The 23,641-nt window shown below is 52.8% G+C and overlaps 1 protein-coding gene across 5 annotated transcripts in view; it reads left to right on the plus strand.

Moving 5' to 3' along the window:
• CEP43 (centrosomal protein 43) overlaps positions 1–20,173 on the plus strand; it is a 30,798-nt gene extending 10,625 nt beyond the window's left edge. For 2 of the 5 annotated variants that reach the window (XM_058735890.1, XM_058735887.1), the window contains 8 exons: positions 15–95; positions 2,193–2,252; positions 9,935–10,158; positions 12,027–12,157; positions 14,342–14,410; positions 16,848–16,887; positions 17,697–17,793; positions 18,940–20,173. In XM_058735890.1, the coding sequence (XP_058591873.1) occupies positions 15–95; positions 2,193–2,252; positions 9,935–10,158; positions 12,027–12,157; positions 14,342–14,410; positions 16,848–16,887; positions 17,697–17,793; positions 18,940–19,014 (777 nt within the window). In that variant the 3' untranslated portion in view covers positions 19,015–20,173. Of the gene's footprint in view, positions 1–14; positions 96–2,192; positions 2,253–5,873; positions 5,877–9,934; positions 10,159–12,026; positions 12,158–14,341; positions 14,411–16,847; positions 16,888–17,696; positions 17,801–18,939 lie in introns of all 5 variants that reach the window. The other 3 variants (XM_058735891.1, XM_058735888.1, XM_058735889.1) reach the window with 3 other exon arrangements.
• Positions 20,174–23,641: the final 3,468 nt, after the last annotated feature.

Below are 23,641 nucleotides of genomic sequence, written 5' to 3' on the forward strand. Positions count from 1 at the left end.
GTGAAATGTTTTAGGGTGCGCTAGATCTCTCTGATGTGCATTCTCCACCGAAGTCACCGGACGGCAAGACGAGCGCACACAGCAGTCCCAGCAAGGTGAGCCGGCCACGGGGACTCTGCTGCTGTCTCTCCCGTCGCGTGACTGACGCCAGCGCTGCGTAGTTTCGCGAAGACGCGTCTTTCCCCTGATGCAGCGTGTGGTTTTACAGATTATTTCCCTTGGTTGGGACTGTGTTGAATTTTGTGTCCCGGAGAGGAATATGCTGTTGAATAACAGAATTGGGGGCTCTGTGGGCTCATGTGGTCCTTGGAACATCTTCTTCCTCAGTTTGGTCCTTTGAACATCTTCTTCCTCAGCTGGCCAGGACATTTACTTACTCTTCGCTTATAAATTCCTGGCCTGAGGGTACTAGGTTCCAGACTGCGGTTCCAGGATATCGTTGTGTTGAATATCGCAGATGGGGGACCAGTTTGGATGATAAATTACAAGGGTTTTATGTTAGCGAGCCATTTGGAGGATTCATACGAACGTACGTTTGTTCTGGCTGCGTGCGTAGGGGGCGGCTATGGGTTGTTGAGCCGAGGCCTTCCGGTCTCAGGGATTTGGCACCCTGGACGAGACTAGAGCGGGACCCTGGGACTGGAAGCCGGGGGCAACAGGGCGGCAGAAGCAGGATGCTTCGGGAGCGTGCCGCCCCGTGACCCGTTGGGCGCAGCGCGCACCGGTGGAACCGGCCAGTCTTAGCCGGGGTGGGGTCGGGTCGGGTGGCGTTGGGACCGTCGCTCTGATCTCCAGCCCGCAGGGTTAGGGTGACGCGCTGGAGGGGCTGTGCGGGTGGTTCCAGGTGAGGCGACGTGTAGGGGCCGGACGTGGTGGAGGGGGGTTTCTCTCTCTCAGACGCCCGGGCTCAGACACCGTGAGTGGTCCCTGCTGTGTTGTCGCCGGTTCTGGGATGTGGCTGCTCCTTTTCATTTTTTCGATTTGGAGACCAAAGGGTTTGGTGCTTTATTTCCCGCCGCGGGAAGGGGCCGTCATCCCGTGCGTAGCGGTCCCCTCTCCCCGAGGTCTGGTGAGCTTTTTCTGTGGGGAAGGTTTTCCCTTGATGCTCATGGGAGGCCGTAACCACAGTAACCGAGAGAAGGAGGTTGTGAGTGAGTTTAAGAAGACCCTTTAAATGAATTGCCAGCTGTCAGAGCCTTTGTGAGCAGCACTGCTTTCTGTGAAAATGTCTGGCTGTGAAGGGGTTCAAATTAACGCATATTCCACAACATCAGAGCCCACGGCGTTGAGCTCTCTGGGCGCTCTCTCTTTAGCAGAGTAGCAGTATTTTTTTAAAGCCAGTTAGCAGCACCGACTTCTGCACGCGGTGTGTCTTCAGGATAAGATAGCAAAGCCTTTCGCATGTTCTTAACTCTCTGTGCACAGACTTAAGTTTCAAGATCTAGGAGTTTTGCTGAGGATCGTTGAAGTTAGCTGGCGGGGGAACGTTGCCCCACGTGCTCACAGGACAGTGATGTCGTTTTGAAGGGTGATTGAGAGAGCGGTCCTCCTTGCTCCCGGTGGCCGTGGCCGCTCCCGGTGCCACGGCCGACTCGTGTCAACGGGAGGCCTTCCGATGGTGGGAACGCGGTTCCCGGCGGCGCTGACGTGTGGATTCGGAGTTTTGGCACTTTCCCCACCTTTCACTCGCCTGCTTTCCTTTACGGCTCAGTGCTCCCGGAATCATTTTGGGCTCTAAGGAGAGCCTGTGTCTTAGAGCAGGTGCCTTACCGGTCCGGGAGTCCACAGAGGGGTCTGGGGACCCTGGGAAGTCGTGGTCAGGCCTGGGGGCCAGCCCGAACTTCGGAGCCCGTGCCGTGTGCTCCCGAGGAAGCTTCGGGAAGCCGGGCCCGGCGGGGCCCGGAGGAGCGGTTGCCCGCACAGCTGCCTTGGGGCGGGCTGCGGCCGCGGTGTGGACGGGTGACCGGGTAGCCGTGAGGCCCAGCGGTCCCCCGTGGGTTGAAGCACTTGAGGAAGAGAGTTAAGGCAAGAGAAAAAAAAAAAATAGCGGGCCTCTAAAAGGAACAGATTGATTCAGGTTTCCAGTTTTAAGAACTTTGCTAATCGGAAGCTTTGTTAGTTTGGTGATGAATTAGTTTTCTTTTTGCAGATTTATGCTTTGTGGTAAAATGTCATTTTATTCTCATGCTCAGATACCAAGGTACACAGGACAAGGTAAGAAGAAGACAAGCAGGCGGAAGTCTGGTGCCAAGGTAACACGCGCGAGGGCAGAGGGGGAGCGCAGCCCGTGCCACAGCAGACCGCCAGCCTGGGGGCCGCGGGTCCCTGCCGGGCGCTGGGTCCCTGCCGGACGGTCCCTGCCCGCCCCGGGCCCGTGCTCCTTTGTCTGCGGTCACTTGTGATAAAGTCACAGTGCCGAGAAAAGTAATCTCACTTTCAGTTTTCATCCGGGTGAAAATCATACTGTTGTATTTTTCAAATGTGCAGTTAATTTTACTTGGAGAATTCTTTGTTTTGTCCAAAAAAAAGTCGAAAATTTTTGTTTTCCCTTTGGATGGTCCTATACATGTTGTTTTTAAAAAAATTTTTTTTTAATGTTTTTATTTATTTTTGAGAGAGCATGAGCGGGGGAGGGGCAGAGAGAGGGGGAGACACAGAATCCGCAGCAGGCTCCGGGCTCCGAGCTGTCGGCACAGAGCCCGATGCGGGGCTCGAATTCAGAAACTGAGATCATGACCTGAGCCGAAGTCGGATGCTCAACCGACTGAGCCACCTAGGCACCCTTTAAAAAAAAAAAAAAATTTTTTTTTAACGTTTTTATTTTTGAGACAGAGACAGCATGAGCAGGGGAGGGGGTCCTATTCTTATTCTTAACGTTATGATTTTTATCTGAGGTAAATAGAACATCGGACTACTTTTTGGATAAGTTCCGGGCGATAAATGAAAGGTGTTCAGCATTCAGCAACTCATCTGCCCGTTGCACATCGATGTCGATGACGAGCCTTTCCACGAAGCCCTGGCCGCGGGGGTGCCTGGGGCGGGGGGTGTGTGGGGGTGCACGGGGTAGGCGCACTGAGTCGTCAGGGATCTGTGCCTGGCCGCGTTTTTTCCTCCCCCAGAGATGACAAAAATTGACCCAGCCAGTAGATTAGCTGCTTTTAAAATTTAAGTATTAGAGTTCTTAGAAGCACACTACTCATCAGGACAGTTCTCATACCTGTTTAGGATAAGATATTTAAGATATTTAGTTTTTAGTTCTGCGAGATGCTTCAGTTCTTGTGGAACCTTAGCTTATAATCGAAGACCCTCAAAATTAAAGGGCTTTTAAACCCTGGATTTGTTGTGTTAGCTGCCTTCGTTCTTGTGGTTTCTCCAGTAAATTCCCGTTATTGTACTTGTTCGTGTCGTCTGTGTGTGTTTCTACGTGAGAAGACCCTTTAGAGTGGCATTTAGCAGGTACGTCTGAACACGTGTGTGGTGCACATCACTGTGTTAAGCGCTGTGGGCACCTCACCGTGGTCCCCACCGAAACAGGCGACAGTCTCACTGGAGAGGTGAGACCCCCCTTAAGAAAGATGGCTAACGATATGAAACAGCGTAGTTTTTTTAAAAATACATTTAGTCAATTTGTTGGACTTTTCAAAAACGTTAAAAGCATATTTCATACTATTACATTTTCATCCAGTCTTCCTGGTTCAGACATTTCGAAGAGGTCTATACATAGAACCAAAGCACGTCGAAAGATGAATTTTCACTTTGCAGTGAACTGCAGCCATGGTGGGCCCAGACTTTACCCTTCAGTCTACAGCGGGCAGGCCTCGTGGTCCCCCGACCTGGGGGGCGACTGAAGAATGTGGACAGGCCCGTGCCCCGGAATTGTAGGCTATCAGTCGGGCCCCTTTTATCTCACTTTTGTATTTCTGACCAAAGATACTTAGCCACTTTGTTTTTTTTTTTTTTTTTTTTTTTTTTTTCAACATTTTTTTTTAATTTATTTTTGGGACAGAGAGAGACAGAGCATGAACGGGGGAGGGGCAGAGAGAGAGGGAGACACAGAATCGGAAACAGGCTCCAGGCTCCGAGCCATCGGCCCAGAGCCTGACTCGGGGCTCGAACTCACGGACCGCGAGATCGTGACCTGGCTGAAGTCGGACGCTTAACCGACTGCGCCACCCAGGCGCCCCAGATACTTAGCCACTTTGAAACTTCCCCCGCTCCCCCCCTCCTTGATCTCGTTTCTGAATTGCCATTATAAATCTGTGTCGCACCCAGCATCCCCTATGTCCAGCCTGATGGGTGAGCCCTTAGCTCTCGTCCCAGTGCCTCTTGGCCTTGCCTGCATGTGCGGTGGGCTTCCAGTGTCCTTAATATCCTAACACTCTTAACATCTTAATAATCAAATACCGAGCTGCCTGTGGACGTTGACTTGGGCCCTTCACAGGGTAGCTAGGTGGCCTTTCCCAGGGTGCAAAGCTGTGAGCGTGGCCCTGCCTGCCAGGAGCCAGTGTGGGGACCATGGGCGGAGCGGCAGGAGAGCCCCACGCCGAGCAGGGAGCAGGGGTGTGGACGGGTCGTGTTCTTCTGCAGGCAGGAAGCAGGAAGGCTCGGGACTCAGGGCTTATTTGGAGATCCTTGGCTGTTTTCAGAGAAGTTATATCCATACTAGAAATGAGCTTCAAAAATCATTTATGTCTATATGTATATGTATGCGTGTGTGTATATATATACGTACATATATATATGTACGTATATATATTTGATTTGTATTTGTTACGATAAACCTGTCAATATGCAGAGCAAAATCCAAGGTTTTGGAGCGAATTTAAGTTGGTTGCATAAAAGTTACATTTCTGGTTTTTGTTCCTTTGTGAGATGCTGAAGGGTGGTGGAGGGTGGCCGGGGGCATTGGAGTCCTGGGTGGAGGGGTCTTGGGTGGGCGGGCGTGGCGGTAAACGTTCCCAGTGTGTCGGGAGCCCTCCTTCCGGAGCGTCGTCTCTACTGGTCCGGACTCCAGACTTCCGGAGTCTGTACCGGTCCGTTTCACCGTAAAGCCTTTGGTGCTGCCGACCTGGTGCCAGTTGTGGTGCAGACAGACTGGTGGAATCCACTGACTTAGGTGTGTTATTTAAGACGCGAGGGAGTTTTTGTTTGCAATGTTTAGACTCAGAGGCTTTCTGTCATCGCGTTGAATGTAATGGGAAAGATCATCCTTTTTGTAATCGTTTCTCAGGGTTTTAAATCTAGTGTGTGTGGAGGTATGTTTTGCTTCTCAAGTTCTTTCTTTTTTGTTTTGTTCTTAATTTTCATTTTTTATCTTTTTAGATTTACGTCCAAATTAGTTAGCGTATTGCTTCTCAAGTTCTTAAACAGGGATGCTTCTGAATTTGTTATTCCTTGTTTTCAAAATTCTGGGATCGGCCCAGCGTGATACTGATTGAGGGCAGGGGTGAAGACCGCCATGCGGGTAGGTTTGGGGGTGGGGTGGGCATGCTTCTGTGTCTTTGCACTTTGCTCAGGGCTTTCTAGATACTTGAGCAGCGTCACTCCCTCACACACACACACACACACACACACACACACACACACACACTCACACCCCTTCCTGAATGGATGGGCACACGTGGGTGAGCAGCAGGCCCAGCGCTGGGCCACTCGCATTTGTGCCCGGCCAGCTGTGCGTCGCGGGGCCGCTTCAGGTTCCAGAGGGGACAGCCAGGCCCTCTCCTGCTGGCCCCCGAGCTGGTGGGCCGGATCTGGGAGAGCGGAGCCTCGGTGCAGAGGGTCATTTTCTAGTCTGTTTTCAGAGCCAGAGGTAGGGTGCGTCTGGAGGGATTGCAGATTGTCTGCAGATCAAAGGCACTGGTGGTCTAGAGAAAGTTTTTAGAGGAGTTTAAATGTTTTGTGGCTTTCGAGACCTACGGTGGTGTTATTTTCTAGGTGAGTGAATTCTAAATGTAGTTTTACAGCTGTAGTAAAATTCTTTAAATCTTGGGTCAAAAAGGCCTCTGGCAGGGTGGGGGGTGGGGCAGAGCTGGGGGCTTGAGACACCAGCGAGGAAGGGAATTAGTTCCCTTCCTAGAAGTGGGTTTGCTCTTTTTTTTTTTTTTTTAAAGTGGGTTATTTCTTTAGGTGTGATGTTTCTGTGCATGAGCAGTGCAGATTAAGCCTTTCGTTTGGAAAAGCAGAATTATTATTATTTTGTTGGTGGTCAAGATGTTCTAGTGGTAATTTTTTGGTATTTTTTTGGTTCTCGAGATGTTCTCGTGGTAACTCATTATTTGGTTCCTGGAAAATTTGTAGTTATTTTCACCGTGAAACTTCTTTCTCTGTGATGTCAATTTTCTGTTAATCTAGAAATGACTGAAGTCTAAATGTGTAAGTGTACTTGTAGAGAATTAGGTACATTCTGAAACCTTCTTGCAACTTTACTGTAATTTACCACGACGGTTATTAGTCTCGAGGTCGGTGCACGGGCACTTAGTGACTGCTTTCGTGCTGCTCAGTGGCTTCTGTGAAAAGACCGACCTCCATGAGGCTACTGTCTGGAGCCCTGAGCAGGACTGCTGTGACAAGGCACCACCCACCTGGTGGCTTAAACAGCAAGCCCTTGCTGTCTCATGGTTCTGGAGGCCGCAGGTGTGAAAGGGGGGTGTCCGCACGCTCGGTTCCTCTGAGGACTGTGAGGACGGCGTGCACCTGTCGCTCCGTCCCCGCCGGGATGCCCCCGTGGGTTCTCCCCGGGCGGCCTCCCCGTTGGGGAGCCAGGCCTGCCTCCTGCGCCGTGAGCCCTCGTGACCTGTCCCATCTGTCGTGACCCGATTGGTGAGGGCATGCTCTGGAGCACCGGGGGTTAGGGCTCCGTCTTCTCCCTTCTGGGGAGACACCGTTTAACCCGTCACAACCGCTGAGGGCTCTGAGCTCGTCCAGGGAGTGAATGCGAAGGGAGTGAATTCGTCTAGGGATTCTTTCTGTTGTTGTCACACTGGTTTGTTGTAAACAGTGCTTAATTTTAGCTACCTTGGTTCCTCCAGTTTGTCCACATGTATGTGATGGAAACTGCGGTCACTGGATCTATGTGCACAAGACAGACTCGTCTCAAGCCACGATGCAGGGTATTTAAACACATTCTAGGGAACACGTCGTGACTTGACTTGTTGCTCAGAGGACTCGGATTTCCCGTGTGGAAATCGGTTTTAAAGTTCTGTGGTGCTTTTGTGGTAACCTGTCGATGTTTTGATAAATCTTTCTGTCAGTGTGGCTTGTTTTCCAACGGGAGAAGTGATTTGGAGTCACGTTGAGTGAATTCATTAGGAACCCGATTGAGTAAGGGTTCTTTAGATAAACACTTAGTCACAGTTAGGGTGACACATTCCTGTGTAGTTTAGAAATGGATTTGGAGCCCAGTTCCAAAGCAGATGGAGTGTTTTTAAATTTTACCCCCTAGATGACTAGAACTATAGCTTTAATTTTTTTTCTAACGTTTATTTATTTTTGAGACAGAGAGAGACAGAGCATGAACGGGGGAGGGTCAGAGAGAGAGGGAGACACAGAATCTGAAACAGGCTCCAGGCTCTGAGCTGTCGGCACAGAGCCCGACGCGGGGCTTGAACTCACGGACCGCGAGATCATGACCTGAACTGAAGTCGGACGCCCAACCGACTGAGCCATCCAGGCGCTCCGAGAACTGCAGTTTTAAAACAAACTATTACTTTTAAAAATGCGCATTGTGCCGAACATCAGAGCGCGCATGTCTGTGGAAGTTGTCTTCCTAAAACTAGTCCTTGTGCCTTTGCCGGCGATACTGCTAGGACCAGTCAGAGATCACCAGGGACGGAGAGGGAGGGATCACTAAGTGTCTGCGGTTCATCACGGGGACTGCAGTTACGTCACATAAACCGTTACGTGACTTCACGGGCAAGAGAGACTTTTTTGGAATAATACTGTGTTTTGTTAAGTTGCTTTACGTTTACATCCCATTTACTTCACACTGGTTCGACCTTTTGAATTTTCTCAGGAGTGTTCTGACGGAGAGAGTGTGTTTCTCGGTATCTGTAGTTGTAAATGGGTTTAAATGTCACGAGTCAGGGTATTTATTTCCACATGTATATGTCTTTGAAAACACGATCGACCCGTGTCTCAGCGGGTATGGATCGTAAATGACGTCGGGCATGAATCCGGGGACCATGTAGGTGGGTGGTGCCTCTCTGTAGTTGATCACACGGGGAACTTCCAGAAAGTGCCTGGGAGACGGCGAAACGTTTCTGCCGTGTGAAAGTGCTGCGTGTCGTCTAAAGGAGGACAAGTTGGTGTTTCTTTTCCCGGACGTCTCTTTCACAAGAATTGATTTCTCTACGGTAGGAACTTCTGGAGTGTGTGGCTCTGTACAAGGCCTGAAACGCTGTGTGGCACGTGTCCTGCCTGCTGTCGGCTGGTCACGGCCTCTCGTGGAGAAGTGTGAACTGTGTGTTAACACACACGCCCCACCCTGTCCGTACGCGTACCGAAGGTGCGTCCTCCTGGAGCGCCGTCCTCACGGCTTCCTCGCCCGCTCGCCTCTCCCCCTGCACACGCCTCCTCTCTTAACTCCCAGCAGCAGTCCCGGCTGGAGAATACTACTCTAGTTGAATTCGGTTCCTTGTGTGGTCGGCAGTAGAGCGTGGACGGGGGAGGCGTCCGTGGGGGGACACGGGAGAGTCCTCTGCACACGTGCGGGCCCGGCCACAGCACTGCCCTCTGTGGTGCGGAAGGCCGAACCTGGGGAAGTTGTCCGTGTGAACCCACAAAAGTGCAATTTCATACGAGTCGACCTAATGGCATGGCATGAGTGTTAAGGGCTAAGCTCTGGAATCAGACCTTAGTGTTGACCTGACCCTTGAGCTTTCTGGGGACCTTGGCAAGTGACTAAAACGACTGCACGCCGCCTTTTCCGTATCAGCGGGGAAGACGGCCCCTGCCCCCGCGCCTCCCCCCCCTCCCCGTGCTTTAGGCTGCTTTTGAGGATGAAAAGGAGATCGATCGCCTGGAGGAAGATTTGAAGGTTCTCCAGAAAGGCTAGCTGCTTGTATCGCCACTAGCATGCTTTGTTTTTGTCGTTGTTGACCTAGACGTGTCTAAGGGCAAAAGGAAATGGGACCAAGGATGGAGTAAAGTGAGGTTGTGCGGATCAAGGCCAACTGAAAACAAGAAACTGCGGTGTGCGGTTTTGCGCCCGTAACACCAGATGGGCAGGACGGGGGTAGTGACGCTTGAGGATCTTGTACCGTGTAAGGTGCGCAGAGGCGGACGCGGGACACTTGTCTGCGGACGGGTGAGGCAGTGTGGATCGGGCAGTTGTCCGGTGTCTGAAGTCAGACCAGTGCTTTCGGCAGCAAATCTGCCTTCGACGCGGGGGCGGCGGAGAGGGCCCCTCTCGCCTCGACGCCTGTTCTCTTTGGCGCTGGGTGGACAAGTGCCGTCTTCCCTGATGAATGCTTTGTTTTACTGCCTGGTTCGTTCATGTGAACTAATCTTCCTTCTTCACCCGTGGGCCCTCCTCCTTTCTGCAAGTTGGCGACTTACTAATTTAAGATAACTTTTGACGCAGTGATGGACACGTAAGAGGAAATGCAGAAGTTATTTATAAGTGAGAAAGCTTCTTTATAAACGGGGAAGGGAAAGATACTTCCATTTAGGGAGGGAGAAGAAGAATGGTTCGAACACATTACTTTTGACATTCTCTCCTTCGGAAGTTAGCCATGCCGTGAATTGGGGACGCGCTGATAGGTCACGGGGTTACTCTCCCCTCCATGCAGCTGTGAGATCTCACACACTCACGCACACACACACACACACAGAGGTTTGTGTATGTCCGTGTGATGTTTTCTTGTGTCAAATAGCTTCTTAATGTTTTGTTTCACCAAGGAGGCCTCTTCTCTTTCCCGTTCTGTTTTTCTAGGCCAACAGTGAGGCCAGTCAGAGTGACACGAGTCTCTCCTCATCAGAACCAAAGAGCAGAAGCAGTCTCCACTTGCTGACTCATGAAACGAAAATTGGATCTTTCCTAAGTAACAAAAGTCTAGATGTCAAAGACAAAGCTGGTCTTTGTCCAGACGGAGATGATATGGAAGGGGATTCTTTCTTTGATGATCCCATTCCTAAACCAGAAAAAACTTACGGTTGGTGAGTAAACCGTGTTTTTGGATTATCAGGCCAGAGGCTTAAAAATATCATTTCCAAGTATTTCGTAATTTAAAAACGAGCTACTAAAGCTTCTGTAATTATTGATATGTAAGTCTGATTTTGTGTCACTAAAGCCTTTCGTGCTGTGAAACAACCCCAGGTGGCAAAAACCTGGGTATCACTGATTTCCGTCGGCGGGCACGTACCGAGTGCCTGTCCCGTGCCAGGACGGGGCAGCCAGAGCTCAGGCAGGGCGCCTCCCTCCAGAAGCCTGCAGTCTTGTAGACAGAGGCACCAAGGAGGAGGCAGTCCCGACAAGCCGCCAGGGGGATGCAGCCAGAGTGATGGCCGAGCAGTGACGGGAGCATTGACGGGAGCAGTGACGGGGCAAGCAGAGGCCGGTGGTGCTCGGCTAGAGCGTCCGTCCTGGGTAGGGGGGAGCTCACTGAGTTAGTGAGTCGGCCGGGCAGATGGCGGGGCTTCTGGAACTCCGGGGAGAGGAGACAGCTCGCGCAGCCCTGCGGGCACGGCAGAGCGCGGCGAGGGGCACTGCGGCGGGAGTACGTACGACTTCACCGTTAGGGAGACCGGGAGCCCTGGGGTCTGGCTGCTGGGCGTCCATCTGGGAGGCGGTTGGGATTATCCGGGTGAGAGACGATGTCAGAAGTGGTGAGAAATTGGCAGTTTGGGGGTGTGCTTGGAGGCCGGATCCGAAAGGGTTTGCTGGTCAGTGTCAGAGAACGAAGTGACCTCGAGGGAGGGTCCAGGGTTTTCAGCTGAATGGAAGGTTGGAAACCCCGCCGACAGGTGGAGAGCAGGGCTGGGCTGCACAGCTGGGCAGGTGACGGTCTAGAACTCAGGCTGGGAAGCTCGCTGCTGCCGAGGTCAGGCCTCAGGCCGGTAACTGAGGGCGTCCGATGGGCATTTGGGGGAGAGGTCTGGGCTAGAGGCCCAGTGAGGGGGGAGGGAGGTGTCCGTGTTAGATGCTGCCCCTAGAGGAGCCTGGAGGCTGTCACCTGGGAAGTGGCAGGTGGCACCTGGAAGTCAGCGAGGGGAGGAGGAGGGGGAGAGGGAAGGGACCCTGGGGATTCGGAGAGGTGTCCTGGAAGGAGGAGGCTGGAGTGAGTCCTGGAAGTCAGTCACTGCGTAGCAGCACGGAGGCAGGGGTGACACGGAGGCAGGGGTGCCGGATCTTGGGGCCGGCTGCGGTGGCGGAGGGTTAGAGCGGGTTGGGCAGAGGATGGGGGTGGATGGTAGGTGGGGAGCGCTCTCCGGGTGAGTTGTGTCTTACAGGGGTGTGAGGGGTGGGGGGAGAACAATGAAGCGGGGAAGTGGGGAATGGCCGTGTGCCTGTCTGCTGAGGACAGCGCTAGGAGGGAGGGGGCCGACGTGCAGGGGTGCGGGGAGAGGCCGGTCTTGGTGGTGCTGTGCGCAGGGCGGAGCGTGCGGGGGCACTTGGCGGGGGGGGGGGGGGTGAGGGGTGACGGTAGCAGCCTGGGAAGGTTCCTGCTGGCGTGGGTGGGCGTGGGCAGGGCTGGAGAGGAGGCCCCGGGGAAGGGGTGAGGAGGGCGGTGGGGCCGCGAGAGGCCCACGCGAGGGCGGGGCACCGCTGGGGAGGTGGCCTCTGTGCTGCCCGTCGCCGGCTTCTGCTAAAAATCACAGAGCCTGAAGGTGCCGAACGGTTCAGTTTGTAAGGTCGCAGACGATTTGGGAGAGGCCAGCGGGCTTCTCCGGTCACGCGCCGCGGACTCGGACTCTGCGACTGCACGTTGGGTCCCGGCGCCGCGCGCACTCCCGCCGCGGTGGAGTCGCCTCTGTGTCCTTGGCCTGGCCGCAGGCGACTGAGCGACCCGCTTGTTTGTTGGCAGGAGGAGTGAGCCCGGGCCGCCCGCGGGAAGCCTCGCCTCGCTCTCGGACGCGCCCCCCTTGAAGAGCGGCCGCAGCTCCCTGACCGGAGCCCCCGGAGCCCCCGGAGCCCCCTCGTCCGCAGAGGCCGGAAGTGAGTGCGGTGGCGACACGGCCGAGGCCTGGCGATGGGTTTTGTCTGGTTAAGTAGCCCGTGAGCCGTTTCCTTTGCGCGAGTCCTCAGCCCGCGGTGCTCCTGAGGGGGCTCCCGTTCCCTTCCTTTACCACGGTCGTGGTCGCCTCGCTTCCTCGTGCCGCCGCTTTCCCAGCCATCAAAACGCTTCCAAAACCCACTTCCTAGCTGCCTTAGATCGTGAGTGTGTCACGTCATTTCTCCCGTGTGGGGCATTTAGATGGACTCGAGCAGGACTTAGAGTCGATCAGTTTTTAAGAATTTGTTTTGTAGGTTTTATGATTGCAAATAATCATCACGGGAATGTTAAAATATTCTCCCTTCAGCCATTTGGAGCCGGCCCATCTTTTTTCCCCTTTGGATATCAGAACCCCAAATCATTGTGTGTGTGTGTGTGTGATCTGCTAGATTTATTTTATGTGTTTGTTCACCATGATGCGTGTTTTTTTTTTTTTTTTTTTTTTTTTTGATAAATTGGCGAACATACAGCGTATACTCCTGGCTTGGGGGGTGGATTCCCGTGGTTGGTCGCTTCCGCACAACGCCCAGTGCTCATCCCAGCAGGTGCCCTCCTCAGTCCCCATCACCGACTTTCCCCTCTCCCCCGCCCCCATCCACCCTCAGTTCGTTCTCTGGATTTAAGAGTCTCTTGTGGTTTGCCTCCCTCCTTCTCTGTAACTTTTCTTTTCCCCTCCCCTCCCCTCCCCCATGGTCTTCTGTTAAGTTTCTCGCGATCCACACAGGAGTGAAAACAGACTGTATCTGTCTTTCTCTGACTGATGTGTGTGCTCTTTAATGCCCTCCCGTTCCAGCCATGCCCCCAGCCCCTCCATTCAGGTGACCCATCCGTGTGCTCTTTATGGTTCAGAGTCTGACTCTTGGTTTCTCTCTTTTTTCCCTTTTGCTCGTTTGTTTTGATTCTTAAATTCCACACGTGAGTGAAATCGTATGATATTTGTCTCTCTCTGACTTATCTCCCTCGGCATTATACTCTCTGACTCTATCCATATCATTGCAAATGGCAAGATTTCCTTATTCGGAATGTGAATCTGACCTCTCTTTTTCCACGTACCAGAGAGGCGGGTTGTCAGACATGGAAGGGCCGTGTCACTGCACGGTTTACCTTCCCGCCCCTCCCACATGCAGGTGGTGACAAGACAGAGGGTTTGAAAGTGTAGCCTTGAACGAAGATGCGTGTAGGTGAAGTTTGTTTACTATATCACAGTAAATAGAGATTTAATGGACAGTGTTTTAAACCCTACTAAAAAGTAGATCTTTATTAAGAAATTGTGTGATTTTTGCATAATTTTGTAGTATTTACTAACCTTTGTTTTTAAATTTTTTTTATGTTTATTTTTGAGAGACAGAGCACAAGTGGGGGAGGGGCAGAGAGAGGGGAGACACAGAATCCGAAGCAGGCTCCAGGCCCCGAGCTGTCAGCACAGAGCCCGACGTGGGGCCTGAACTCACAAACCGAGATCATGACCCGAGCTGAAGTCGGACACTTAACCGACTGAGCCCCCCGGGCGCCCCTACTAACCTTTTTATGTTACGTGGTGCAGCTGCGGGATTCCCCAGGATACGTGAAGGAGATGACGTGTGGCTTCTTTGAGCCGGGTAGTAAACTGGCCACCTATCTGTTCATGTGGCCCACGCCTGTTTCCCCCCACCTTCTTCTTCTCCAGTCGTTGTCACCTGCAGTGAGAACTTAGCGGGTCATGGTCAAGTTGCTCTTAACGGCGAGTAGAGAATGACGACTGGGAGAGGATGTTGAGCACTTAGGACTGAAAAAACAATCAGTTTGGTAAATGAAATAGCCGTTGAATTAAAGCAAAATTGAAGGAAATAAAATTGAGAATAACCGTAGTGCCTGAATTCACACTTAACGAGTCTTTTCACAGACGGTGCTATCTGTTAGGCCAGAAATTATTTCCTGGTCAGATTTCAATAAAGAGCAGTATGGTGTGTGGTTAAAAAGGGGGTGCGATGCATGATGTGAGCATCATTCGTCAGAGTTTGCAGTTCTGTCTTCGATTTTGGTTATGACGTTATAGTCATAAACCCTATACCGGAAAAACCAGTGATACGCCTTAGAGACTGTTGGGTTCTAAAAGTCAATGCCGTGTGAATGTTTTTCCTCCACAGGTAAAAGAGGAAACACGGTTTTGAAAGATCTAAAGTTGGTCAATGATAAAGTTGGATCACTTGGATTAGGTAAGTAGATTTCCTGTTTTTAGTCTTCATGGCCTGAAGGCCATTATGTTTTAGAATAAAATCTTAAATGCAGCGGGTTGGCCTGCAGCAGGCGCCTCCTGACTGGGCGCCTGGCGGTCCCCTGGGGTGGGTGACGCAGCGGCCACCACAGGCTCCCTGCTTGTGGAGCTTGGGTTCTCGGGGGGGGGGGGGGGGGGGTTCTGCCTGGGACGGGCCCCTGCAGACACCCGCGGTGTCGGGGGAGCCAGTGGGCGCTGGGGTGGAAATGGGCGGGAGGTGGGCTCGTCCTCGCCCCGGGGGCGACTTCCCTGCCGAGACCAGGTGGGTGACGTTTCAGCGCGGACCGAGGACAGTCTGTGCAAAGGCAGAGTCCCTTCTCTGGGCACCGGGAGTGCGCCGTCCAGGCCCTGGGGGAGCAGCCTGAGCGGGAGACAGGCTGTGGATCTGGTGTTCACTTGTGTCATGTGGAGTGGTGGTTTGTGACCCTGAGGGAGGAAATGCGTTTCTGCGGACGTGAGCGCTTACAGGGCCCTGGGGCTCTCCTCCGGTGTCCGGTCCCGGGGGAGGGACAGAGGCGGATGGGTGTCCTCTAGGCGCACCTCACCCGGGAGGGGCTGGAAGAAACGGCTCGGCCCGCGTGCTTGGCGGTCCCTCTTCCGTCCCCGCGGGACATGGGTGTGTGCCCCACGCGACCTTCCGCTGCCCCGGATCTGCGCTCACAGGGTGGGCGCTGGGGCCTGGCGAGACCCTCCCCCCCCCCCCCCCCCCCCCCCCCCCCCCCCCATTCTGGAGGACACTGCAGTGAGCGGAGAGGACTCCGGTTTGGGAGCGGGTGGGTGCAGGTGACATCGCAGATGGGGCCTCCCTCCGTGGCGCGTCCGAACAGGCGGAGGCCGGCTGTGCCCTCTCCGGGCCTGTCTGCGGGCACTGACGGCACCCAGCTCCTTGTACGCTGGAGACAGTCTAATGACACACGCAGGCCCTAGTGAACGGTGCCTCATGAGCGCCAGCTGCCTCTGGCGGTGTCTCGGCTCGCCCTGCAGCCACAGCGTGGACGCGCCCCAGCTGCCGGACTCTGCAGCCGTGGCGGTGGCGGTGACGCTGGCGCTGGGTGGGCCTGCGCCCTTGCCCAGAGTTCCCCCGGTTCCTGGGCAGGCCGCCTCTTCCTCAGCCCCACCCGCGGCTGCCGGCTCAACCCGTCCCCGCCCCTGGCCCCCCCCCCCCCCCCCCCCCCCCCCCCGCTCCCTGCCTGGCCTGCTGCCTCTATGTCTCACCTGCGTCTCACCTGTGCCAGGTGTCTGCCTCCTGCTGTCCCTCTGCTCTGACAGCCTGCTCTTTGTCAAAGCCAGGGCAGCCCCAGCCTGCTATTGAGGAGGGGACACTGAGTGTTCCCCTCGTGGAGGGAAGGGGCCCGGCCGCGCCGCAGGTGCCAGCTGGGAGAAGGGGGCCCTCTGCTTCCCTCGCCTTTCGCCGGGACCTGTGCGGTCGTTGGGCTGGGGCTGCGGGTGCCACTGCGGGGAAGACCTGGGACTCGTCAGCTGAAGTCTGGTCATTCAGCCGGACGCGAGGGTTTGGTGTAAATCAGCATTTCTGTTTAGTTTTGTTTGATGGTATTGCAACAGTATTGCTTCCTGTTTGTTTTCATCGTCGTCGTGAACTTGTGGACTTCTCAGTATTTGAAGTAACGTACGAGTGTTAGTGGGCCAGCCTAGGGTAATAATGACGCTGGCGACACGCACTTGTCACCGTAGCAGCAGGTGGTTTTATCTCAGTCTTAACCCTGTGAGGTTGGTTTTAGTATTTCCTCCATTTCTGCAGATGAGAGCCAGGTTACGTGAGTTGCCTGAGGTCACGCGGATTGTAAAGTGCGGGTACGTTAGCTGAGAGCCCCACCTGGACATTATTTTAGTTTTTTAATGTTATTTATTTTTGACAGAGAGAGAGACAGAGCACGAGCAGGGGAGGGGCAGAGAGAGAGAGGGAGACACAGAATTGGAAGCAGGCTCCAGGCTCCGAGCTGTCAGCACAGAGCCCGACGCGGGGCTCGAACTCACAGCCCATGAGGCAGCAGTAGGGGGTTCATGATAACCTGGTTTTGAGGTCTCCCATTACATCCAGCACCTGATATTTTTAATATCAGACGACTTTACAAATGATAAACATACAACGTGATTTAGGTTTTGGGTACTTGGAATAAAAGACTGGGTATCAACCCCATTTTATGAATGACATTTTGTTATTTCTTAGGTAGTTTATTTGGTCCTTTGTTTTCGTGTCCTATACGGGAAAGATATTTCTAACCCTGGAGACTTCATTTTTAATGATGCAATATCATTCGGTAATGGGGTTTTTCCTGAAGGAAACGTGAGTGTGCGATTGTAGCTACATCGTGAAGCGTGCTGATGTAAACGTCGCCCGTCTTTTCTTAAACTTACAGGGACTGGAGAAGACGACGACTATGTTGATGATTTTAACAGGTAAGAAAAATAGCTGGGCAACAAATAAATCGCAAAGAGTTTGTGACACAGGGAAGTGTCACGGAATTACGTTGGTGCTTATTTTAGTGTATTTGACTCTCTCGTGCACGCTAGTCACACCAGAGTTACACCCTGCACTTTGCAGCCTGTTTTGGTTTTGCATTAGAATGCGAACAAACGCGTCATGTTCAGGAAACTTGGTAAGAACACAACACGGCCAGTCGGAGGCGTCAGGTCGCATCAGGTCGCCGTGGTCCACGTGCGCTCCCCCAGCCACGCGGAAGGTGGGGACGCGTGCCTAACTTCAGACATTGCCCTCTCCAACTAGTGTCCTCATTCAGATGACAGGTCATGTTTTGTTCAGATACCTTTTTACGTACGTAATGATACTACAATCTGTGAGTTGCCTGATGGTTTGGAAATAATTGTTGTGGGTGTGATGAGAAATTTTAAATTAGAGCCTGAGAATTTGATGTAACTGACAAGGTTTCACCCCCCCCCCCCAAATTGAGAATTTATATTTTATTTCTTAACAGAATGATTTATCATACAGTTTTTTTGAGAGATGGCATGGCTTGTAGATGAAATTTTAAGAACCTGGGTTTGTGCTTTTCCTGACATTGTGGCCACAGTCACCATCACGGACCTTGGTTTTCTCATGTCTTAAGTTGACTCCCCTGTTTCTGTTGCCCTCGATCAGTTATGTTAAGGATCAGGTGAGGTAATATGTACAAAGTTAATGGCACCTGGTATTTCATTTAAACGTTCATGTTCAGTGTCCTTTATTCTGTTTCCTTCTCTCAAACTAGTACCAGCCATCGCTCAGAAAAAAGTGAGCTGAGTATCGGTGAAGAGATCGAGGAAGATCTTTCTGTGGAAATGGACGACATCAATACCAGTGACAAAGTATGGTGTTAGCGTTTCCTGTGGAACGCTGTTTGTGTCTGTTGCCTTGACTTACTGTGAAGCTTCAAAAACTGTACACGGATTAGGAGAAAAACAGTTGAAAATCGTGACGTGACAGCTACTGGGCCCAAGTCGAGAAACAATGGCTTTTACGCGTCTGTAGGGTGCCCCTGATGGCCGCTCCCGGGGTCAGTGCGTGCCGCTGGGGCACCTGTGCCCTGTGGCTGGGCGTCGTGGGTGTAGGTGGGCCCCGGTGGGTCGGGACTGGAGTCCGAACTGACCGCCTCAGGGGTGTAGACGGCAGAGGCCAGAGAAGTCGGGACAGGACTGGGAGTGGGCGCAGGGACGGGAGCCCCGTGCAGGGGGAGGTGAAGCGGCGTGTCAACAGGCAGGCCAGGGCTGGCGCGGAAGCCCGGAGAGGACGATGCGGCGGGCGTGCGGCGGGCTGTGCAGTTAGGAGTGCGTCCTGGAGATCCTTGTTCTCGGGCAGAGGGCACAGTGTACTTGGGTGGACGCACGTTGCACGTGAGACGGAGGCGGCATCTCAGGCTGTCCCGTCGGCGTCACAGAGGCGGCTGCCGGTCAGGTGGGCGCCTCTCAGGCTGTAGGCGGCCCGGCCCGGAGGTGGACGAGGGGCGTTCCCCAAGTGCCCGTGACCGCCGCGGGATGAGCGGACGCGGCAGGCCGTTGGGAGAGGCGGCGCGTCGGAGCTGGCAGGCTCCGGGAGCGTGTCCTTTTGCGTCCTGTGGTCTCCTGGGCGCGCTTTAATCGGTCATCTCCAGCCTGCCCGTTGGCACAGCGGGACCGGTAGTGTGTGCCTCACGGGAGCGTCGGGAAGGCTGGGGGAGGACGGCTCTCGGCACTTGGTCTCTGGTCGCACCCGATGTACCTGCAGCCACCGGGGCAGCTGGGAGGGTTATGGCAACAGGTGTTCGTTAGCGTGGCCTTGGGCTGCGAGCTCAGCCTTTGGTAATCGTCCCAGGTTTCGAAATAGGGGGAGGAAGGGGAGGGTTTAGGGGACTTTTGAATATGAAGTGGTTTGTGGAGTACAAGGTGATCTGTAAATGACAGCAGTATGTTTTAGAGATTATTTATGACTCCCTCTTCTGACACCAGCTCTTTCCTTTTTCTGTTTGAACCACGAAGCTTGATGACCTGACGCAGGACCTGACTGTGTCCCAGCTCAGTGATGTCGCGGATTATCTGGAAGACGTTGCATAGACACGAAAGGAGGAAGTATTCTCATCAACAAAGGACAGAGGACTCTGATCAGTTGCATCCCCCCCCCCCCCCGACCCGCCCCAGACAATCACTCTTTGCTGGAATGTCTGCTCCCTGTTGGTGCCTTGTGTTTCAAAAAGACTGCAGATATTTTTAAAAATTAACTTTTCGTTATACTAAACAAAACGCTTCCGACTTGAGCCCATGTGTGGAAGATACAAGTTCTTAATTTGGTTTGGCTACACATTTCTCTGTGGAAATTGATTATCTACAACTCAGACTCCTCACAGGGAGTGAACCCATGAAAATACGAGTATTAAGAGCATCCTGAAAGGTGTCAATAAAGCTGTAGGTTCACACAACTCTGTGTGTGTGTGTGTGTGTGTGGCTTGAGCCGTCTGGAATCAAAGCATATTCGATATTAGGTGGTTCTGCACATACTTGGCAAAACGACCTGGTACATGTGTAGCATTGAAGCCTGTTACTTGAAGTTAAATTTGACGTGTCCGCTTTATTGTGTATTTCCTTCCGTCTGGAAGGGTTGTTAGACCAGGAAGCTTCTATGAAAACACTTGTGTGTGTGCTACGTAGTTTTGCTTGATTTGAAGAAATCTAGAGGTTGCTCTGACTTTTAATTCCTGGACTTGTCGCTGACATTAGTGGTCGCTGCCCAGGTCCACGTAAGGAGCATCAGCGGCAGGTTGTGTTCTTTATAGTTACAATTTATTGCTTATAAAGATGCCTGGAAACAGACGAGGTGCCAAAAGGCGTCGGAAAGCATGAAGCAGAGCTTTTATTTCAGATGTGGAGGCTGGTCGTATTCAAATCCAGACTGGACTGGAACAGTGGTGATGACCTAAGACCACATCTGGTCTGACGGGCTTTACCCACTCACTCTAGGTCGTTCCACCGCGGCCCTTGGCACACAGGGCCAGTGCTGGCCTGGGGGCAGCCCCCCTCCCCCGCACCTGCCGAGCTGCTGTCCACGTAGGTCACCGAGGGCTCTGAGGTCTCCGTTCCAGACAGCCCAGAGAGGGCACGTCCGTTCCTGTTTGTGTAAGTGACTCTGTGATTATGTGTTACGTTCTGTACTTTTTTTATTTGAATTCAATTATGCTTTTTATTAAAAGTCACCTTTATTAATAAAAAGTGAACTAGACCTACTTGACTGATCTCAGTAAGTGAGCAGACTCCGTCGTTCACAGAGTGCCCGTTTTTCATTTCACGTTAGCCTAAATGGGGCAGAAATATCTGCTGGGCCCTCAGAGGTAAAGGGAGGTGATGGCGTGAGGAGCTAGATTGTATAACTTGACAATCTGCTTGTATAGCCCCTTGGTGAAACTGAGCCATACACACCAACAGGAAGGAGGACAGAAGACGGGCCAGGGCCCCCTGGGAGTCGCAGTGTCGGTCTGCCCTCGGTCCGTGGGCTGTGGCCTCCGTCCTGGCGGTGGGTCACGTTTTGTGCGCGTGAACAGCGCCGTGTGGGGATGTGCTCTGTTGCCGAAAGTCCCCCCATGTGCTTGTTCCAAACTGCATTTGCCTGGAAACCGTCTCTGGAAACACTTTCTCTGAGCCACTGCAGGACCTGTGTCACAGGTGTGACTTACTTTTTATTGAAAACAATTTTTCTCTTTACGCTTTATTTTTGAGAGAGTGAGCGAGTGATCCAGCATGAGCAGGGGAGGGACAGAGGGAGACACGGAATCCACAGCAGGCTCCAGGCTCGGAGCTGTCCACCCAGCTGACTCAACCTACTGAGCCCTCCCCGCCCCCCCCTCCCCCCCCCCCCCCCCCCCGACGCCCCTGGGTGTGATTTGTTTTTTGTTACCTGATGGGAGCTAGAGTTCAGTGACAGGATTGGGAGTGACAGCTGGAGGTGGCTTTTGAAATTTGGGGAAAGCATTGGAACAGCACTGTCTGAAATTGGTCACTGTTCCGTTACGCAGAGAACCCGACCTTTGGTTGTATCTGGGAGGACGGGCAGGAAACGCCCCGTCTGGAACCTCATTTGTCATTAGCACTGCATCCCTCTGGAAAGTGTGATTTCCCCACGTCGTCCTTGAGCAGAAAGGTTGAGTGTGTGAGTGTGACGAGTAGTTTCTTTTTGTTTGGAAATACCTTCCGAGATACTAACCCACGGAACACATCTGTATGGGAAAGCCTGGATTGTGCGGTGGGACTGGTACGTGCGACGTGTCATTTTACTGGTAGTGGCTTAAAGCGAATAAAAAGGCTTTATTGGGGCGCCTGGGTGGCGCAGTCGGTTAAGCGTCCGACTTCAGCCAGGTCACGATCTCGCGGTCTGTGAGTTCGAGCCCCGCGTCAGGCTCTGGGCTGATGGCTCGGAGCCTGGAGCCTGTTTCCGGTTCTGTGTCTCCCTCTCTCTCTGCCCCTCCCCCGTTCATGCTATGTCTCTCTCTGTCCCAAAAAAAAAAAAAAAAAAAAAAAAAAAAAAACGTTGAAAAAAAAAAAAAAGAAAAAAAAAAAAGGCTTTATTGCCCCATTTGTGTCCCTGCACCTGCTGCGTCTCACGTGGGATGGTCAGCACGCTGACGCTGTCCCCGCCACTCACCGGCTCCTTGTCCGCACTGCCCTTGCCCAAGAATCGCCGGCTCATGTCCCTCCTGTTCTCAGACGTTCCAGCCCGAGGGGACGCCAGTTGTCCTTCCCACTCCGTCTCTGTCGTGTGTACCCAGGGTATTTCACTCCCGTCTCGTCGCTGATGCGGGCCCGTGGGCTGTGTGCGAGCCGGCCGAGCGGGCGCCGTGTTTCGCCACCTGGGTGTGTCTTTGGCACCTGGAATAGTACGTGGCCCATCGTGTGGCTCTGTAAGGACGGGGCGGGGGGACAGATACGGTAGCCCGCTCGTGGGGTTCGGTGTCGGCGGGGGCGCCTGGGAGGCGTTTCTGGCTGGGCAGCCACCTCCTGGGGACAGCGTTCCTGTCCCCGGGCTCCCAGGCCTGCTGAGTCGGTCCGTGGTTCGGTCGAGGCCGTCAGAGGGAGCCGCGGCTCACGGGACACTCGTTATTAGCTCTCGTTTTGAATATCGCCATTCTGATGGGTGTGAACGGGTTTCACACCGTGGTTTCGATTTGCATCTGGAGTGATTTTATGTGCCCTTGTGACTCTGTGCTGTCGTTGGGGAGAGTGTCTGACTGCTCAGCAGTGTGGTCCACGCATTCGGTTTCCTTACTGATCTTCTTCCGTTTTATTCTGTATTGAAAGCGGGGGCATCAGAATCGCCAGCCTTTGCTGAATTACCAGTTTCTTCCTTCGGTTCTGTCGGGTTTTGCTTCTGGTGTTTTTGGAACTCTGCTGTTAGGTGCATTCTGTGTAATTGCTGTATCTTCAGAAAATGTCTCTCTCTAGCAATTTCGTTTTGTTTTAAAACCATTTTGCCTGGGGGCGCCTGGGTGGCTCAGTCGGTTGAGCGTCCGACTTCAGCTCAGGTCATGATCTCGCGGTCCGTGAGTTCGAGCCCCGCGTCGGGCTCTGGAGCCTGGAGCCTGCTTCAGATTCTGTGTCTCCCTCTCTCTGTGACCCTCCCCCATTCATGCTCTGCCTCTTTCTGTTTCAAAAATAAACAAAGAGGGGCGCCTGGGTGGCTCAGTCGGTTGGGCATCCGACTTCAGCTCAGGTCATGATCTCGCGGTTCATGGGTTCAAGCCCCACATCGGGCTCCGTGCTGACAGCTTGGAGCTTGGAGCCTGCTTTGGATTCTGTGTCTCCCTCTCTCTCTTCTCCTCCCCTTCTTGCACTCTGTCTCTCAAAAATAAAAATAAACATTAAAAAAAAATTAAAAATGAATAAATAAGTAAACATTAAAAAAATTAAAACAAACCATTTCGCCTTGCTCTTGTGGTGGCCGTTTGCATGACGTTCGTGTCTTTGAATCTAAAGTTTGTCTCCTGGAGGTAGCATATAGTTGGATTTTTTAAAAAAAAAATGCAGTCTGGTGACCTCTACTTTTTGACTGGATTGCTTGGTCCATTCACATCCCGTGTCATTATTGATACAGTTTGGACTTACGTGGGCAGTTTTACTATTTGTCGAGTAATTGTCTCATGTCTTTTTTTGTCTCTGTTCCTTTGCTGTTTTCTTTTGCAGTAAGTGAATATTTTCTAGTGCAACGTTTTAACTTCTTAAATTATTTTCTCACTGTATATTTTTCCAGTTGTGTTGAGGAGAATTGACATGCGTCGCTGTGTAAGTTCAGGCGTGCGGCACGACGGTTAGGTGTCCGTGTGCCGTGAAACGATCCCACGCCAGGTCCAGCTGACATCTGTGCTCTCACACAGATGAGCACAAAGGAAAGAAAAACTTCCTGCGAGGAGAACTCTTGGGTTCTAGTCTCTTCACAGTTTTCCTGAGGGTCCTCACTGTATTTTTAAGGCGTTTTCTCAGCGGTCGCCCCGGGGTTTACAGCGTACTTCTCATAGGTCTGCACCGAATCGTTTCCCACCAGCCTAGGGAAACTCCCCTCCCAGGCAGCTCTCTTCCCTCTGGTCTTGTCCTTGTGGTGTTGTTGTACTTACTATCTCTCTGTAGCTTACAAGCACAAGAATTATCCGTTATAATTATCACCTTAAATAATTTTAGGTCTTGGGGCACCCGGGTGGCTCTG

The sequence above is a fragment of the Neofelis nebulosa genome, chromosome 6 (assembly GCF_028018385.1).
Source record: "Neofelis nebulosa isolate mNeoNeb1 chromosome 6, mNeoNeb1.pri, whole genome shotgun sequence".
Lineage (NCBI taxonomy): Eukaryota > Metazoa > Chordata > Mammalia > Carnivora > Felidae > Neofelis > Neofelis nebulosa.